Genomic DNA, 19,780 nt, shown 5'->3' with positions numbered 1-19,780 from the left:
ACAATATATATGTATATTCATATAATATTTTCATTTCCAGTCTGCTTTTAACCTTAATAGAAACACAAACTTCTCATTCCAGTGGAGGAAGTGAATAAACCACAAAACACAAGATGACCCTCAGGCAGTTTATTGGGTTTCACCATAATAATCTCTTCCAGTAATGTATTGCCAGTGAGCTACAGTGGAGGGGTTAGTAAAGAACTGCATTGCTAAAAACCTTTACAGCAGAATAAAAACGGAACAATCCTAAAGGTGGAGATTGTCACAAGATTGCACCTTGTACCATCATAAGACTTGTGTGTGTGTGTGTGTGTGTGTGTGTGTGAGAAGGAGTGGCTGATAGTGTGTTTGTGTACACACATGCAAAAATGCATGAGGCTGCTAAGTGTAGGTGCTTGCCTATGAGTGTGTGTGTGTATGTGTATACAAATTGCATTTCCCCAAAGGCAGTCTTCATGCTAGTAAACAAGCACTGGTATTTGGGATGCTGCACTGCTATTCAGGCTATATTTAGACCTAGTCTGCCACAACACAATTGATGTAGATAGCACAAGCATGTCCTGTTTTGAAACAAGCACCCCTCCATATTTCTAACATCAATGTTGCTCCATTTCCACACTCATATATATATATATATATATATATATATTCATATATATATATATACCAACAACACTGCCACCGGTACACAGATCTTCAGGTTAAGGGTAGGAGAAAATCATTCAAGCCGAATAATGTGCAGCCCTATATTACAGTGTCAGAGTGTGGATGTGTCTGGCGTAGTGGTGTTGGGGGAATAATGGCGTGTCACTGGCAGTGCATAACCCAGGACCAGAACACCTGGCCACCCAACAATCAATCTTCCAACCCTTTGAGGAGTTAAAAAACAAATCAAAAACCAAAGTTATCCAGTAAGAGAACAAACCGTCAATAGCTACCAAGCTAGAAAAAGTCCAAAACATGCATGTCTGTACAGTTCTGTGCACACCATCGTGGATACAATCAGTGAGGTGTTGCGGCCTCTGTCCAGTCATCATCAGGGAGCCCCGGTTCGAAACCACGGAAACTACAACCAACACTGGACACTAGTAACTTAGTCCACCGAACCAATCCTGACTCAGAAATGCAGTTACGTGTCAAAGATACCAAAAGGTACCAAACAACAGCAGAAGTCGTAACAGTCTTGCTTTTTGTTCATCAAGATGTGTTTTTGTACGTCTGGGTTGAAGCTATTCTCATATGATATGATGCAAGAGATGTTTTGTATTAGTCAAGACACTTCAGAACATTTCAAAATCGTCACAGCTTTCTCTAAATAGGTGGTATTTTTGGTAATGTCATAAACCACTGTATCAAGAGCTCTAGTTCAGGATCATCAAACATTTAGAAAGCATCTCCTTAACTTCACTTCGGTAAGAACAGGGAAAAAAAGGCCAAGAGTGGATAAACGAAGAGGCAAATCTGGTCATTGTCTCTACTTTGGTGTTTGTTGTTTTATTTTATTCTAAAGAAGCACCGATATACGCTACATCAGACTGCATAACACACTACTGATACCAAAAATCATGCAAAGAAGTTGAAGCAGACCTTCAAAATGGCCAACAGTTGCAAGAATTACATTCGGTAAACATTCAGTTTCATGGGCTAGATCTAGCACATTCATAGTAGGCAGCTCTCGTGCTGTTGGCACCCACATGTACTTCATTCCCCCGGTGTGAGTAGGCTGAGTAAGGCTTTTTTAGGGGAGAGGCGGTGCAGTGCTGTCAAATAACAGCATCGGAGGTCAGCAAAAGGTGCACCTTACTGGCTACGGTCACGTTCCCATGCCCTGAAAGAGTCCTCTGTCCACTCATGCTAAAGAACTGAAGCGCCTCAGACATCTGAGGGATAACCATTCTGTCACAAGGCGCTCATTTGCCATTTATGGCTACTATTTGCCATGATGCCAACTCAAATGTCAAAGACAACCTAGAGTGGTAGGTAGGTAAACCATTTGACTATATGTCCAATCGAATAACAAACAAGCTTCTTAAGAAAGAAATTAAGGAGCCTGAGAAAATGGTTGAGGTTGATTATATACGATTTTATGTTTCTTTTCTGTTTTGGATATTTTCAGAGTAGAACAGGGGTTTCAGTGCATGGGAGAACAGACCAAGGAGCGATCAAGTGAGCACTGGTTACAGGCGAGAGGCTACAGGTGTCCGGCAGAGGCAGACTGGACAGGACGAGGCGTGGCGTGGTAAGGCCTAGAGTCAAGTGAGGCGACAGGCGAGACGAAACCGAAACGGGTGCAGCAGAGTCCCAAGCAGGACAACAACACTTGTCCCAAGATGGAAATCAAAAATAAAATAAACCCTTGAATAAAATCGTTCTACGAAACTACCAACACGGATGCTAAGTTCAGTTCTGACAAAGCCGCTCCCATCCCCTAATCAACAAAGAAAGCGGAAGGACAAAGCGTAACACAAACACTTTCGGTCAACACAAACACACACACACACACACACGGTTATACAAAGTGGGTATATAGGGATACGTAAAAACACAGCGATTCGAGTAAAAACCTGTAGATACACACACCGCAATATACAAGCATAACAATCTCTAACTTCCTAGCTACACAAGCAACCAGCTGCAGCTGAAAACAAAGAGCAGTCTGAATAGGACAGTACTGAATATAATTAAGACTTCAATAATAACTTCTATGTGATACCATACACTAACACTGACAACAACTCCTGTCTCTACTTTGTTTATCCAGTTACGTTAACTTCATATGCACAGGAAACTCTAGAACTTCATCACATTCAAGATCGCCTCTCTCCATTTTCGGAGAAATGCTCTATCACTGACATCTGAATAGACCTAATATACAAATAAAACAACATTTTCACCTTTCATTGCAAACAGTTACATCTTCCCACAAGAAGGCCAAACGACCTCCCTTGCACCAGTTTTGAAGTTTTACTTTTCTCCATCCTAAAAGCAAATCATACCAAGCAGCTGTGGGTTCGTATTTAAAGTTTGTCTTCCATTTTTCTCCCATTTTTTTTGTTCAATTATTTCTAAATCAACTAGAAAAAACTTGTGTCCTCTACAACACAGAAACCTTCAACCACCGCAACAATGCTCTGCAAAAGCAAGGCAAATATTTACAGCCCATGTAAAAACCTTACAAAACAAATTAGGGCAGGTTTTACAAAGGGGAGAATGTAATGAAATCATTCATTTTCTTTTTAACAAGCTCAAACACTATAAGTGCACTTCCATCAACAACCAGTCAAAAATCTTTCTTGAAATGTGTGCTTGTGGAAGTGTCATGCAAAAGTCAGATCCTACCCATTGGCTAAACGAGTAAGCAGTATTCTTTTCCAACGATTATAAAAACTTTTTGGTTCTAATTCAAAGTCAAATTTGCTGGTTGGCCAAGGTGCTGATTTTTGACACATTGTTCAAATAAAAAACAAAAACACATAAAACACAAAATACCATAAAACAATGACAATATAGCCATTAAGAGTTAGCATTACCCTCATCATCTCTTCAAATGAAACTTTAAAATCATCCTTATCTCCATTGTCTTTCTGGTGATTTTTCCTACATTAGTTCAATAACATTGTAAACAGGCATAGTTAGTGGTGTTAAAAGTTAAAGGGTAAAATAAATTAAGGTGTATATACATAACGTTTGGGTAGATGAGACAGGGTCCGGATGGTATTTCTTGGGTGGGGGGTGCATGTTTGTTTTCATTTGGCGATAAGTGTGTATCGCCATTGAGAGGTGCACGTTGGTGCCCCCCTGTGGTGGAAGCTGGTACTGCAGTTTAGACCGCATTCTCCTCTGCAGGAGGCTCTGCGTTGGGGGGCTGAAGAAGAGTCTGTTGAACTAGACGCACAAAGAGAACCAAGGTTACATCCCATCACTTCCAAAGGTTCCATAGCAGGGAATAAATAAAGGCCCATGGCTCTACTTGTGGAAGTACATCCAAAATCGCACACAGGTCAATGATACGGTCAAGTACATTTTGTTGTGGCTTTATTTCTCTTGGCAAAACTCCATGGCTTCCTGGCCTCAAACATTAGGTATTTAAAAGTCCAAACTCAGCAATGTTTTGTATGTATTTAGCGATCTCCACACAGCTTTGTACTTCTGCAGTATCCCCCACCTTTACAGTTGATAAATAGATATCTGTAGTCATCTTTAGATTTTTTACTAACTAACTATATGCCCTCATTCGTCACACTTGCCTCAACACAAACAGCTGTTGTCCCTTTATTAATCTACCTTTAACCCCAGCCATTCATCCAACCATCTCACTGTTACTAAACACCTCAGGTGCAATATACAACAGAATCATAAACACAGTTTCTTCTATAATCTTTGCTGACAAAAAGTTCTCATTTCAGCTTCGACAAGGCCACATGGTTGAGGTGACAGTGAGTTGTGCTGGCCGAGATAAAGTGGAGTTGTGCTGATTTAAACCAATCTTAAACCAATCCACTTGTGTTGTGAGTTGATCCTTTTACACAATGTGAATCAGCATTTATTTATTTTCGAGGCACACAAGACTTACATGACAGCCATCCGAGGATAACAGCAGTCTAAGATTAAGTGAAGTGGCCTTGTAACCAAAATCTCCCTCTATCCTCAGCTATGGCGTCCATGAGCAAAGCCCTTCAAACCCAAGTAATCTACATGGGATAACTGACAGTAAAGGGCAACTCTACACATGAATGTGTGTCACGCAGTATGAGAGAGAGCCAAGGATGAGTTTCCAATCAGCCGTCTCTGATTATCTTTTATTATCTTTGTTTTAGTTCATCTTTATGTTTTTTGTATTATCTTTGTTTTAGTTCATCTTTATGTTTTTTGTATTATCTTTGTTTTAGTTCATCTTTATGTTTACCTTGGGGCTCCTGAGCCACAACAGCATCTGGATTTTCTGCCTTCACCATGTCAGTATTCAAGCTCTCTGTAAGATGAGATGAAACAAGAGTAAGACAGGCTAGAGAAAAAAACTCAACCTGCTACATGGCACATACTATCAGCGTCATCCTCTAACATTATCTAGCATTTCATCTACAGCCAATTATCTTTCATTTACCGTAGTACTTCTACTAATTAAAACAATATGCTCTCAAATAGGTACACAACTAAATATCAATGCTTACACTTGATCTTAAATCTTACAAACTGTTTTTACATGTTCACCTTTTACATTGCTGTAGAGACAAGTAACAGGAAGATAAAAAAAAAGTGTACTAGACATACGCTGTATGGAGAAGCAGAACTTCTTCTTCTGGTAGGATATGTAGCTGGTGACTGCGCCGACCAGGGCCATGGCCACAGCACTGACGATGCCTGCGATCGTGCCCGTCTCTGCCATGGTGCCATCTGGGGACCCGAAGGGTTTGGTCACAAAAGAGACAAGGTGACATTCAACTGGAGCTGATATTTCACGTCTTTACGGTACAGTCTATGGTATAGACTCTATAATGACTAATTTACATTACATTTATTTGGCTGATGCTCTTATCCAGCAACTTACATTATGTCAATTATACTACAAGGGTCATTGTCCCCGAAGCAAGGGTTAGTACCTTTCTCAAGGGCTACTGCATGCTAGCCCAGCTCCTTAGTCACTACGCTACTACCGCCCACTTAAACAAGACAAATTGTATCTCAGACGAGCTTTGAACCCTCAACCTGCTGATTGCAGCTCACTTGACTCACCAAGTGAGCTACTGTGCAGCTACTCGACATACATACTGCATACTGAAGTTGATTTTGCTGAAGTGGTATACGTAAGGGATAATGCCCGACGAGGTGTCCATTATGAACCGTGAACCGTCCGACGCAAAGCGGAGTCCGCGAAGTCCATTTATTTCTGATAATGGACGCATCGAAGGGTATTATCCCGTTTATACCATGGTCACTTACGAAATAAATAAATATGAAATCAATTATTAATACTAAATGAGTTTTAGAGCTAAAATTGTTAGTTTTTTCAGCTGTTTACAGTTGATTCCATTGTTGCGAAGCCTGCCTCCAGGCTCAACCGTCGTCCTACTATCGCTGTTATAGTTACCATTCATAAGCATTAATATGGAACGGCGATTAAACTTTTTTTTTTACCAGATCTACTTCATAGGTGCAGTATATCACTTTTTAAACAACACCCTTTTCAATCTAGACCATGGTATAAATGTTTTTAATACATGTTGGTGTCAATTCTATTTCACTGTCTTTAACTCCACGCCAAACACTCAAGGTCCTACATCAAATACAGTTCCAGTCTAACAAGACCTTATCTGGTAAGTGTTTCTTATTGCTATCTGTGGCATGTGGTGGAGGAGTGGAGATTTTACCATAGTCGTCGTTATCAAGGTCAGTAGTTCCAGCTCCACCCCCGTGACCTCCTGTCAGACACACAAGGAGTCATGGGTAAGGCACAGAAGTGTTTTACTTATTTTAAGCAAAGATGAGTGTTTTATTATTGCATTGCTGCACACCAAAACCTAACCTTTGACACCGTTGCACACTGCTGCTTATATTTGTCAAAGTATATGTTAATTACTTTTTGTAAAAACTGACCGACTATTTTGAATATGATACTTTCACTGGCATTTAATATTGCCATTAATATCACATGGTTATCAATTCAGGGAAATGATCTGGGCTTCGAGCTAATAGACAGTAATGCCATTCATCAGGACTGTCAGTCCTGGAGAACCTTTTATAAAGTGATAGCTTTGTTTATTTCATGCCTTAATTAATCATATCCAATTAGAGTAAGGGCAAGTGAAACCAAGGCAGAATGCTGTATTGGCAAGTGAAATCAAGGCAGTAAGGGCAAATACTGCACTCTGCCTTGGTTTCACTCTACTTTTCTATACAAACTGCAAACTAAAAATGTAAATTTATTTAAGAAATGTACTGTACTGTAGCTATATGAAATTTTAACAGATTGAAGTGAAGATACTGCTCTTAGCCTTTGTAGGGCAGCATACATTGCACATTCCACATTAAGACAATAATTGTTTTGTTTTTTGTTTTTTATCTTAGTTAACCTGAATAACCTGATGGGGAGTAATGGTACAACATAAGTACAAAAACTAATATAGAGGAATTATTATCATTACCTTTGCCACTGCCTTTCTCAGGTTTGTAGTCACCAAGGTCAGTAAGGTCATCGTCAGTGAACGAGCCACCTACACAAGTAGAGAAAATGGTTAAAGGTTCTGTTTGAAAATGCTGTTGGTTCTGTCCAAAGTTAAGTAAGACCTGACCACCACAGAAACAGAAAACAAAGATAGGGTCCCCGGGAAAGAGCAAACCAGAGTTGGAGGAGGAAAAAATAGATTTATCAATCGACAAGACCAAGTGGGTCACAAGGTCATAATGATAAAGGCTAGTTTTTGAAGGCATTCAGAAAAAACTACAATACCCATGCATGACTACTGGTTAGTCATTCCTGTGTTCAGACAGAGATACAGCCATGTGTACATTACAGATAATTGATTAGTTCTGTGAGCTTGCTGCGTTTTCAGAGACTGTCTGAGAAACCCTAACCCCGAACATGACTTCCCAGTAGGCTTTGCTAAAGATGACCAAGGCAGTATGGGGTGAAAAGTTACAGACTTTTAAAGGAGACAGGAAACAGAACACAGGACACAGATAGAAGAGAGACATTCTCCAGGAGTGGGTTAACTACGGCAGTTTCATCCAGACAGGCACGCGCCGGCCGGGGGTTCTTACCACCGGTGCCTCCTCTGTTATTGGGCTGGCCGTCGCCCCTGCCCTCTCCGTCATACCCTTTCTCTGACGGGGACACGAAACGCTCTCAGGGTTCAAACTCTCAGGGTTCCCATATCATAGTTTTAGTCATATCAAATTCAAATACTTTCATGCTGTTTTTGTGCTTTTCAGCTGTATTTCTATCAATATAATATAAGCGTGTTATTTTAACATTAAACAATCACAATTGGACCCCAATACGTTTAAGGATTTGTCAAGAATAAATGACCTATTGAGTAAAATGTTGCTTAATACAGTCTTTGTTGCCCACTAATACATATTCATAATTTGTTTATGGTTAACATGTTCCTTAAACTAAAGTGTTACCCAATTCTGTTATACATTTCAAATATAAGTTATATTTTGAATGACTATTAAATGACAATCACTATAGAATAACATAACACAAATGCAAGCCACCTATTATAATGTTTGTAATTTTATGGAAAAGTAGACAAAATGAAGGCACTTTCCAGCAAATGTCTGGAAACTCTTCAACAAGACCATGCTCATTATATTTATTTTCCAGTACAGTCAAGGTGGAAGGCCTTGGTGTTTGCATCAGATAGGAGAGCTTAAATTCTCAACTAAAATTCAATTAAAATGTCAAACGTCACTAGCTCACTAAGAGAAACCACATATAGAGAGAGTATACATAATAGAGTATAGCAGTTATGGGTTTCAAACATCTTTACACTCTGAACCAAAATATATATATTGACTTTTTTCCCATTACCAATAACAACACTATCCCCACCACCCATTTGACCCTCACACTGTTGGCCCAGCTATATGACTTGGAGCCAGAAATGTAACTGAACATAAATAGCATTGATTTTAACGCATGCCTGCTTTGATCAATAGCTGCAGTGGAAATGGACTGTAAATTCACAGATTGTTTCGAACATCCATACAGTGAAACAACAATCATTTCAATCAATACATCATGTCAGCAGCATTTTTATATTTACATTCAATGCAACACAATGCAGTTTTGGTACCTTAAAAGGATGCCTTCAAACTCATTTTGATGCCACACTGACTATAAGAACAATTGAGTCTCTTACATTGCACCTGGTATGTAACATTGTTGTCACCCAATGCGTTGGAAATTGACAACAAGAGGAGTTACCACATCTTGTTACTTGTTACTAGTTTATATAGGCCAATTGAGCGGACATAAAAATGATATCAGTGAGGTAACAAAATGCATTTTTAATGACTTTGTTGTTATTATATATTTTCAGTGTTTACACTACATTAAAAGTATTTTTATAAACAATAACATTTTTGGGACTGGATTCCTGTACATGAATTAAGTCCTAGTCCTTAAAGGAAATTCCAAAAACGTTTCACTTTGGACTAAGATTAATCCGTGTACAGGAGACAGGCCCTTAATGTACAGCAGCACAGTATGTCACATAAAAATGCTGAGTAAGAAATGACTCACCTCCTTTCCCTCCCTTGCCCTTTCCTCCGATGTCATTGTTGGGGTCCAGAGCATCGCCCAGATCGAAGTCATCAGGCCCTGTGAGTGATCCCAGCCCAACCCAACAGTAGCTGTCAGTCCACTTCAGCCACTAACTCAATCACACAAGCATTCACACTGTGGCAATGGTCTCATAGCTGAACATACGTGAAGGCAGAGGTCTCATAGGTGAACAACAACAGGAAATTGGTGGCAGGAGGGAGGATGGGTAGAAATGCAACATGAGAGGTTCAGCATTTATGTCTCCATTTAAAGACATCATACCACTGTACATTCTACCTTTGCACTGAATCACCTAGGAGACAGACAACAATCATTCACGTAAAGTGTTTTTTGTAAACTCGGCACAGCAGTGAAGGCTTATTTATAGAAAGAGGATGCCTCCATGTGTGTGTTCCAGACGTCGTCTAGACAGACATTTTTATACCATCTTGAGCAATTATGCTTTCCTGAGGTAAAGCTTAACACAGGCTTTATAGTAGACTGCCTTGGGGAATCTTTTATGGTCACGCAAAGAGGGTTCTCTACATCACTGCTGTGCTGGCCTACATATCATCGGCATAGTAGGTTCAGAGTTCAGGGAATCCTGTGGTTTGTAGTGGGAGCAGTAAGAGAAGACATTGAAATAAGAGGTTCCCAATCGTTCCCCTTGGTAACCCCTTACTCTGAATTGTTGCCTACTCTGCACATCTCATCTCTGCCATTCTCAATTAGCTGAACACACTTATGGCTCTTCTCTCAATCCAATGTGTTGTTGAGCAGGGATAACAGAGACCGGCAGGTGCAGGACTGATATCAAGCCAAAGTCACAGTGGCAGGTCCGCCAATGGCAGGTCTGTCGACTGATCAGAGATCCAATGCACTGGCTCACCAAAAGATCAAAAACCATGTGCTATTGATCAGGAAAAGGTACTCTCAGTGGTGAGGAATGTCTTGAACATTTTTTTAATCATTCCCTTAACTGAGTATACACAAACTAGCCTAATACTTCATATACAAAAATATACAACAGATACAAAAAATGTAACAATCTGTCACAGTTACTCCAGCAGTGCAGAGTGTAAAAAACATCTGCAGTGCGGGTGGGAGTGAAAGAGCAGGGAGGGGGGATTGTGGAGGTGGGGGTGGGGGATCCAAAATGTCTGCCAAGAGACTCATTGGCAAATGTGCCTGTTGGGCCCATTTTCAGCATGAACAGACCAGATCAAAGCTTCGACAGCGTGCTTGCTTGTTTACAACAATTGTGCATTGTGGTTAGCCATTATTTAATATGGTGCGGCCGAGGGGGTATGGTGACCGGGGGACACAGTGGCACCTCCCCTGGTAGAGGACACAGTAAGTCATGCTGAGGGACTGAGGGACTGCTGTGTTGTGACTCAGACACATATTGTTATCACCCACACAAGGACTGACAGACAAAGAATGAGATAACAGTATATAAGTGATGCACATGTACTCCTCTTTCCATCAAAATGGTTTCATGTGGAAAACAGTTCTCTGTAATCCATATGTACTAGAGCCTGACCGATAAATCGGTGTGCCGATAGTATCGACCGATATTAGCTATTTGCCGATCTATCGCTATCGGCATTAATAACAGCCAATAATTATTTTTTAAAATAAGTAAAGGACAGCCAAAAAATGATCCTTCTAAATTCCTAGTATTGTCTTTCCAGCTTAGTAAACAGTAACAGTAAAATAATGTTAGCATTGGTTGAGTGTGAGAGGCGTTTGTCCATCTTTTTGACAAGTACTCCACAGCAAACAATGCTTGTAAGTAGCAATTATACAAGTTCTCTAGTCTACAGCAAATGAGGCTTATAAGTAGCGATCCATGATAAAAAAAACAACAACACGTTCTCTGCCGTCGCACATAAGGAGCTTACAGATAGGAGGCAGCATGCACTACACTCGCTGCTAGGTTGCACTGGGTTGAGTGAATGGGACAAAGATTTGTGCTGTGCAAAATAGCTATGATTTACAGCGCGCCATGGTCAAAGTTAAACATGGTCGAATTTCGGGGGTGGGTGGTCACCTGATTTTGGTCAATTTGTCCTCAATTTTGTCCTCTTTTTTTTCTTTTTTTTCTTTTAAATCCTCAAATACCGAAGTCGGTATTGGTCTTTGAAATACCATATCGGTCGGGCTCTAATATGTACAAAACTTTGATAGTGCACATACAAAAAAACTGAGCAATTAAGTACTGCTACTGCTACACATATACATTTAAACTTAAATGAACATGCATATATACACACATGCGTAGTTTTCCCCTATTTGACTGGGAATGACAGAGACAGCAATGGAACTGACGTAACAGAGACGTGATGGCACATGGGACACAGACGGCGTGAGTCGATCGTTCGAGGGAACGTAAAGCGACTACCAACCAGGCTTGGAAACGTGGGGCGGGCTGGTGGTTCGGGTCACCCTGGGAGTGGTGCGAGGCAGCAGGCCGGGCCGAACTGTGGCCCCAAAGAAGTCGGAGCCGGTCTCCTCTGTTAGCGAGCGGGTGAGCGAGCGCAGTACTTGGTTAGTGGAGAGCAACAACGGGTACTGACCAAGCGTCTGACTGTCCCACTCTAAAGGACTCTAAGGCATGCTCGTCTCTTTCTGCACTAACAGACTTAATTAATAAAGTGAAAACCTTACAATTGATTATTCTAGTCAGGTGTATTTATCACATTGACAACATAGAGGCATCTAAATTATGCAGGTCCAGATCAGCAAGGACTAGAAATGACAGCTCTGATCATTTTCTGACATAAAATGTCCACATTTTCTATTACCTTTCTATTACCAAGTCCAGTCTGCCATTCCATGAATATGATATACGAGTGAAAAATATCTCATTTTGTTTCACAAACATCAAGCAATAACTTGTATCCTGAAAGAGGCGAGAACTGAGATTCATAACTATTTATCCATCATCTGCGTTGACCTGTGCAAAAACAGATGTGTGTTTAGGAAACAGAACGAAGGCCTTAATGGCATTTTCAACAGGAAATCACATTACTTCCTGTCTTGTTAGTGCTTGGCAGGAAAGAGAGAAAATTCTCCACAATCAATATCTATTGGCAGGAGTAGTTATCTCCAAGCCCTCAAGGAGTGACTTTTTGTGTATCAGCAACATGATAGTATCTAATCGGCAGCCACATGGGCGAATCCACACTGCTGCTTTCAATGGCAGGTTTCCTTTAAGTGAAGTACTCTCACCATCACACCCACTAAGGGAGAGAAAACAATGCCCAGGGCTCATGTTTCACTGGGGCTTTTGAGTTTTTTTCCCTTCTTCTAAGGGCATACTTGTCATGTTTCATGTAACCCACAAGTTCCGCAAGACGCGTGGTCAGTAAAGAGGAGATATGGGCATGAAGTTTCATTTCGAGTAACATAGGAAATCCGGTGCTAAATGTTAGTCTGTTAGAGGTTAACACACAGGGGCAAAGACTGATAGTGAGTGGCGTCTGATTCCCCCCAGGCCCATGTGGAGCCTGTGCAGACCACGTGTTCTTGCTGCCTACCTGGTTTGGGCTTGGGCTTGACTGCTGCTTTGGTCGGGGCAGGAGCAGGCGGCACTGGTTTTTTCGTGGGAGTGCCAAAATCCATGGCATCAGAGAGGTCCAGTTCTGTGAAATTGACCAATAATTCTTGATAGACTATTTGTTTGTTTTTTCTTTTTATGTTTAAAGCATAGCAATCTACCAGTGCTGCTTTGTAACCTTCTTCATAGAACTATCACAGAAGCAGATGTTAATGTATGTCAAAAAAAGACAATTAACAAAGTAATTAGACAGGGTAGCGTATAGCACATTATATACATGTCATTAGCACCTAGCTGTTTTAAAGTTAGCATGTTTCACAGCACAAATAGCGCCCCATTAGGTAGGAGGAAAATAAATAAATTACGATTCCTTACCGTCTCCTCCTGCTGGTACACTTGGGGGCTTCACTGTGGCTGTGGAGATAGTTAAAACATGGTTACATTGCTTTAACCTTCATTACAGAAGGTTTTAGTTTGTTCCAGTTTGTTTTACAGTTACATTTGGTTTGTTTTAGCTTACAATGTTGAAACGCTATTAATGGCAACATAATGTAGTGGATTAGCCATTTTGACATACCGTAATGTCAAAAACGCCTATCCTCTGTGTTGCTCAGATATCCTCTGAAGTAACCATGATAACCAGATAGAGTCTCTTGTAATACCACTTCGTACCTCTATGGCGCTGTATTGAATACAATTGTGAATGTAACAGAATTCTACTCATAGCCCCTTTATGTAGGTACGGTTCTACAGTAGATTCAGTAACAGGAATAGAAAGAGTAGGTACTTTGGCATGTCTCAGTGGAAGAACGCGTCTAAGTTAGCGAACCCACTGGGGTTCTTCTCAGAACACAAAATAGGGTTTTAGTGGTGAGGCTGCAACAGAGCACATGGCTACATGCTTTATTGCTGTTTTAAACCCCACTTAAATCCACAGAGAACTAGTGGATATCTTTGTGTGCGATCGGGTTCTGTGTTTCTGTGAGCGTTCTGGCGCATAATGGCTGCCGTGCATCACCCAGGTGGGTGCTACACATTGGTGGTGGTTCCATGTGAACCGCTTTCCATGTGAAGCGCTTTGAGTGTTGAGAAAAGCGCTATATAAATGTAATTTGTTGTTGTTGTTATTGTTTCACCTTGTACTACTAAAACAACTCATGAAGACCCACTAAAGTTAATCTCAGCAGTCTAGTTGTGGTATTGATACGTACGAATATCCCAGGGCCCTCTGTGTTAAAGCGCATTTACCAACAGTTAAAATCAATAGAATCACCAAAGTACACAGATGCATCATTCTCATTTTATTTCTGTATTTGAAAATATCTGTGTCATTTGGCAGCTGTATCGAGTGGATCTACAGCCTAATGCATCTTCCACTCATATGCGGTTAGGTCAATGGTCCAGTGCTTTGTCTACAGTGTCCAGTGGTGGCTATGAGGTCATGGAGTCTTACGTGCTGCTGGCTCATCATCATCATCTCCCAGTGCGTCGGCCAGATCAAAGCCATCCTCACATCGCACTGCAACAAAGACGTAGAAGAAAAACACCAAAGTCAGACAAAAATCCCTAAAAGCAGGCCTGAAGATATCGAGGAAATGTCAACCAGTTATGTGTTTGAATACCCGCATGTAACTTTTACCCTAAAGTGCCACACACCGGCTGAACAAATGGGAGTGAGAAAGTGGGGAATACACAAAGGCGTCTGCAGATGGGGACTATACCCAGATTCCTGAGGCTTTTGGAATGTATCAAATTCCACTTTGACTAGATATTGGTGGGGGCCAAGAAAACGACACCCGGCAGGCCAGTGGACCACATTCTTTCTGTCTATAGACAGAGGATCTATTGTGTTCATACGACCCACACAAAAGAGCCCCCCCATCAACTGTTTTTACCTCATATATTCCACTATGGCGATAGATTAGAGAGAGAGGAATGCATGGGACCAGCAACAGATTTAAAAACAAAACACAAAGTAAAACAGATCATCAAACATCAGCCAAGATAAGAGCTCTGCTGTAGGTGACTGTATCGAGTCATTAGCAGTGAAAGGTTATCTTCTGCAAGCCTCAATTTCTTTGTACTGCCATGCATTATCAGTTATTTATCTTAATTAGGTCTCATTTGACCAATATCACTGATACGACTGGTGGTAAAAGTCAGCAAATAAAACAATAGTCGAACTGTATGTGAGTTTACTTATAAATTACTTATAAACAGACAGAAATATGTTTAATGTGTCTGTTGCTTTGTGCCTTTAAAGCAGTTGGCACATGATGTTTAGTACTGTTCGTCCACAGCAGTTTGCTGTGACTATTTATAGTATGGGGTTGTGGCCAGCATATCGCACTTGTGTATGGAGCTCTGGGTCAGAGCCACATTAGCCTTATTCTAACCTCTGCCAGGAAACACACACACACACACACACACACACACACACACACACACACTCCATGTCTTTCTCCATTTCTCTCCTTTCACCCTTTCTGTCTCCTTTCCCAAACTCTTTGCTAATCTCCACCAATGCTCAGTCTCTGACTCTCACTCTGAATCTGCATTTGAGACCCTATCCATGAACTGTATGTAGGCTAGATGCTGACCAGGCCAGGATTAGAAACAGTTAAAAACACTCGCACCCTGCCGTACAGGCCAGGAACTGCCTCAGCAAGACTTGATTTCTGTGGTCACATGGCGGCACCTAATCTACGCGACCCACTGCTCTATCACGGCAAGTCCCTATTCAGGGATTTGACCGTTCTCCACGATATCAGTTCTGCCGTTTGGCGGCTTAATGTGCCGAGACATATTGAATTGGCCAGTGGGACATATTCTAAATGGTGCTCAGCGGTCACCCCGTCTCCTGCACTCACAGACTGGGCTCAGGGATTATTGGAAATGCTATGCAGAAAAGACACGATAAGACTGGGTCAGACAGGCTCACAGTCAGGAACACAGCCGGCATATTCCTTTCATGCTCACAGATTAGCAGGCGTTTTAGCGTTCAGTGGGCAGTCATCTTGAAAATAAATAAATAAATAAATAACTGTGACACCAGGCCACACAGATGCCCTGTGGCGGGATGATGAGGTAATGAATAATCAATTGTGGGCTTGTTCAGGTGTCTCTGGCACATGGCACACATCTTGGGTTGATCTAATTACATCGATAATAGAGGGTGTGGCAGGGGGAGAAAGAGAGAGAGAGAAAGGAGACGCTCATTCAGGAGGAGGAGCAGGAGAAGAAGGGGGGCATGTGTGTGTGTGTATGTGCGCGGTTAAGGGGGGGGGGGGGGGCTGGTGCAGTCGGAGCCTGCCAGACACACACAGCTGAGTCTTAGCGTCGCTACCCTGGCGCTCTATTCATCCGAACAAGGGAGCTTCTTTCGGGACAGGAGGTGACAGCGGGGTGGAGGGTGGGAGAAAGCGGGCGGGTGGAAGAGCGGGCTACGTCTCAGCCACCTCAATGTTGGCAAATCTAGCACCCTGAGTCTGGGCGAGGAACAATGCTTTCAATTAAAGCAGGGATCACCTGCGCTGAATACCAAAAACCTGGCAGGCAGGCAGGCAGGCTAGCCTGCTGTTCGGTTAAACCCAGACATGAACGGGTGTGGGAGGGGGGGACTGATCCTCTCACCATTCCCTCTTTATGCCTCCCAGTCCACCACCCTAACGTTTTTATCTCCATCTCTAACCATGGCAGAGCGATTCTGCTTCATTGCTCTGGCGCGTCACTCAGTCATGGCCTCTCCCGTGGGTTCCGCAGTCTGGGAGAGAGAGAGAGAAAGAAAGAGAGAGAGCAAGCGCCGGTACCTGCCCTCTGTCTCCCTGGCTTTGCCGTGCGCATGCGTGGGGATGGGAGCGTTCCCCTATGTATTACCTGTACAGCGGGGTGAGAAATACTCTAGTGTCATTGTTACAATGAGACGCCGCTGCCAAAATGTCTGCTGTTCCTCCAGAAGCCGGCTTGGGTACCTTGCCATTGATTTTTTGCTCTCTCCACATGGCTCCATAATTCATGGTCTTTGTAGTTTTTTTTTTTTGTGGGGGGGGGGGGGGGGGCATGGCCTCTTTTAATGGTGACTGGTATGAAATGATTCCTCATGGTCTGTTATCAGAAAATTATTCTTTGAATCAGTACCAGTAACAGTCGTTTTACCAAACCCAACTTTCACTTCCCTTTCACAATTCATTCTCTAATCTCTACACTTCTTACACAAAGGCACTGCTTTTGGTGTGCTCAAGGCACAAATGAAACAAGGTTATACCATGTCAAATGCGCCAACAAATCTAAGAGTTAATGTAGAAGAGATACCGGATACAAAAGGCCGTGCCACATTTGTCCTCTCCTCTTTCAGATAGCCTAGTTGACTGGTCAGTGGCCGCCTCCTTTAGGGACCGTTGTCTTACCTTTCGCAGGCTAGACATAGTGAGACACACCAGCAGGTAATATGGCACACAAAAAAAACCTATTTTATGTTACCTACAAGAGAACAAATAGAGGCCTTTATATCAACTGCAAAAAAAATGGTTGGCTTAGGGAACATAAGCTAACCTTCCCCCTCGGTCACTGCAAAATGTTTCTGGACACTATGTTCCACAGCTGTGTCACTGCAACTCGTAGACTATGAATGATATGGTAATTATATTGTCCGCCGCTTCTCATTCGCAAAGTACCGTTATTCAGTATCCAGATTTCAAGTAGGCTACGGTCCTATTCATTGCTTAGCAGCAGCCGAAAAATCTGATGAACTCTGCATGGCTGTGAGAGACCTCAACAAAGAGGGGCGAAGCGCTTACCTTTCAGTGTGAGCAGAGACAACAGTGCGAACACAGCCCATGCCGAAAATCTCCTCATAGTCTCGAAGTCCGTTAGATGTCCACCACGTTGCAAAATGTAACTAAAATGTAGTCTGGACAACTACTAGTAGATTAAAAACGAGTCTCAACCAGGCCCAGCTGTTAGATGAGACGTATTAGCCGTGTACTTTGATCCGAGTCCACCCTAGGTAGTGCGACAGTCTGAAACAGTTAGCTGCAATAAAGTCTGCAGTGCGAATGAGCAAGCGGAGTCTACCGAGAGCAGACGAAAGGGGCAACGTGGAGAATCACGTTACACCAGCGTTGGGCGGTTCCTCCGCAAACGTTAGGCTACTCCACCACCAGTGTTCACTGACGAGAAATATGAAATCAACCCTCCTTAAATCGTTTGCTTGGTTGTGTTACTTTTCTGTTCTCCGATTAGTTGTGTTTGTGTAGCTTTTGTTTATTCACTCACATTAGCTAACGTTAATTATTTGCTGGCTAACACACTTGCCTACTGGTGACGGCAACTATCATATTCAGCAAAAAAACTGCTGTGTTGATACCAGACAAGCGTTGCCAAGTGATCCCCTGTCAATCAACCAGCTAAATTCCGTCTATCAAGATTATTTTAGCAACCACTCTTGTCATCTCATACATTCCATGGAATGCCAGAAGCAGTGGCACATAAAATTGACCCTAATGAATTATGCATATTACAGTCTGGTCTGTAATAGCCTATATATCTCAACATGATTAAGATTGGTGATACCAGCACTGAACAACATTCACATGCACTGAGAGTTTAAAGTAATGTTTGGTCAAAAATGTTATATAATTACCAGTTGACAGTTGTGTTTCTTATGTTTACAAAAAATTCCCTCTAAATTACTGATAATCGCAAAAGCATTTGCACACAAGATGTCAACTCTTATCCTTCAACCTTCATAAGCCTATGTCATTGTAGTTCTAAGCATGCATGTCAGTTATAGTCAGTAAAATATGTAAAATCCCTTCAAAACAGCTAAACCTCTCACTGTATAGGTCTAGTTTACAACTCAAGCATAGAAATAGGCTACAAATAATTTCAACATGTAAACTGAGAATGTGAAAGGAAAGGATCCTCTTGCACAAGCCATATGTGTTTGTGAAGTAAAAAGTTGTCTTGCTAAGAGAGGTCAGTCAAAGTGAAATAGTCAGATTGACTGAATGGGGCTTAGACAGGGGATTGATTGGCCCAATTCAATATCAGGGTGGCCATACAGTTTGTTTTTCTTCTGTCAAATAATTTAAAGGCAGTCCTTGATTCTGAAGAAAGATATTTCCAAGATGGTTCATAATTTGAACTCAACATTCAAATGCACCTCTGAAATCAGTGCTACTGAGGAAATGGTGTTACCTTGGCTAATACGTATTATTATTATTATTATATACACTTGCTATACACAGCTCAATCCAAGCCATTGTGATTCCCATTTACAGAGGCAGGGGCTGTGTACAAACAGGATCTATTGGAGTCAACATACAGCAAGAGGACCACGAGGAGAAACGCAACCTCATGAAGGTTTTTTATTTATTTAGCCAATCAAATTCCTTCCCTCCTTTCAGTGCTACTAAAGTAGTACTTTTTATTTGGCTCAAATAATGTATTGCTCTTTGCTATGTGGTAATGCCGACTCAGATCTTTCTTATTTATTTCTGACATAAAAGTGTTCCTATCCAACATTCCCCCACCCACCACTTCCTCTGTTATTACATCACAACAAAAAACAACATAAACAAATGCAACATCACCACATTGCCTCCACCATTTCTGGAAAAACAGTGCCACCACTTCAGAGGTTATTGAGGGTCTCAAAAAAGATGCATAAAATACCACCCCAGCTCCCTCGTGCAAAAAGAAAAGGCGTGAAAGAAAATCAACCAACCCCTTATTAGAGGGAGAGCAGCTTCACAGAAGAGAACTTCTGACGGCAAATTTGAGGAAAATTTGGTAAACCACCCTTCTTACCTAATTTGAGGGTGCTGATTCTGAATATGTTGTTTACCAAGCTCAATTCTGAGTTCTAAGCTGCATAATCAGCATTTTAACATAAAATAGCGATTTTCTTTGCTTATTTTTCCCTAAATTGGGTTGATTTCAAAAGT

The 19,780-nt window shown here is 41.6% G+C and overlaps 1 protein-coding gene across 4 annotated transcripts; it reads right to left on the bottom strand.

Annotated features, from left to right (window-relative positions):
* Positions 1-114: 114 nt before the first annotated feature.
* Positions 115-18,185, bottom strand: cd99l2 (CD99 molecule-like 2). Of its 4 annotated transcripts, XM_042070853.1 has the most exons (12): positions 17,630-18,185; positions 14,287-14,352; positions 13,209-13,247; positions 12,814-12,918; positions 11,680-11,787; positions 9,251-9,328; positions 7,762-7,824; positions 7,146-7,214; positions 6,372-6,422; positions 5,275-5,397; positions 4,910-4,975; positions 115-3,888 (listed from the first exon to the last, which is right to left on the bottom strand). In XM_042070853.1, exons 1-12 carry the CDS (start codon positions 17,685-17,687, stop codon positions 3,827-3,829), a joined length of 888 nt encoding a protein of 295 aa, XP_041926787.1. In that variant the 5' UTR covers positions 17,688-18,185; the 3' UTR covers positions 115-3,826. The 4 variants fall into 4 exon arrangements, with proteins under 4 accessions (XP_041926787.1, XP_041926788.1, XP_041926789.1 ...); XM_042070854.1 differs by lacking the exon at positions 7,762-7,824 and having other exon boundaries at positions 17,630-18,183; XM_042070855.1 differs by lacking the exon at positions 11,680-11,787 and having other exon boundaries at positions 17,630-18,183.
* Between the last annotated feature and the right edge of the window lie 1,595 nt (positions 18,186-19,780).

Source organism: Alosa sapidissima, chromosome 18 (assembly GCF_018492685.1).
Source record: "Alosa sapidissima isolate fAloSap1 chromosome 18, fAloSap1.pri, whole genome shotgun sequence".
Lineage (NCBI taxonomy): Eukaryota > Metazoa > Chordata > Actinopteri > Clupeiformes > Clupeidae > Alosa > Alosa sapidissima.
This window is presented reverse-complemented; position numbering and strand designations above follow the sequence as displayed.

Coding starts and splice junctions, on each gene's coding strand:
- cd99l2 (XM_042070853.1), bottom strand. CDS start 17,687: ATGAGGAGATTTTCGGCATGGGCTGTGTTCGCACTGTTGTCTCTGCTC. Junction 9,329..11,679: donor GCCCCACGTTTCCAAGCCTG/GTTGGTAGTCGC, acceptor GATCACTCACAG/GGCCTGATGACTTCGATCTG. Junction 7,825..9,250: donor GGGCAAGGGAGGGAAAGGAG/GTGAGTCATTTC, acceptor TGTCCCCGTCAG/AGAAAGGGTATGACGGAGAG.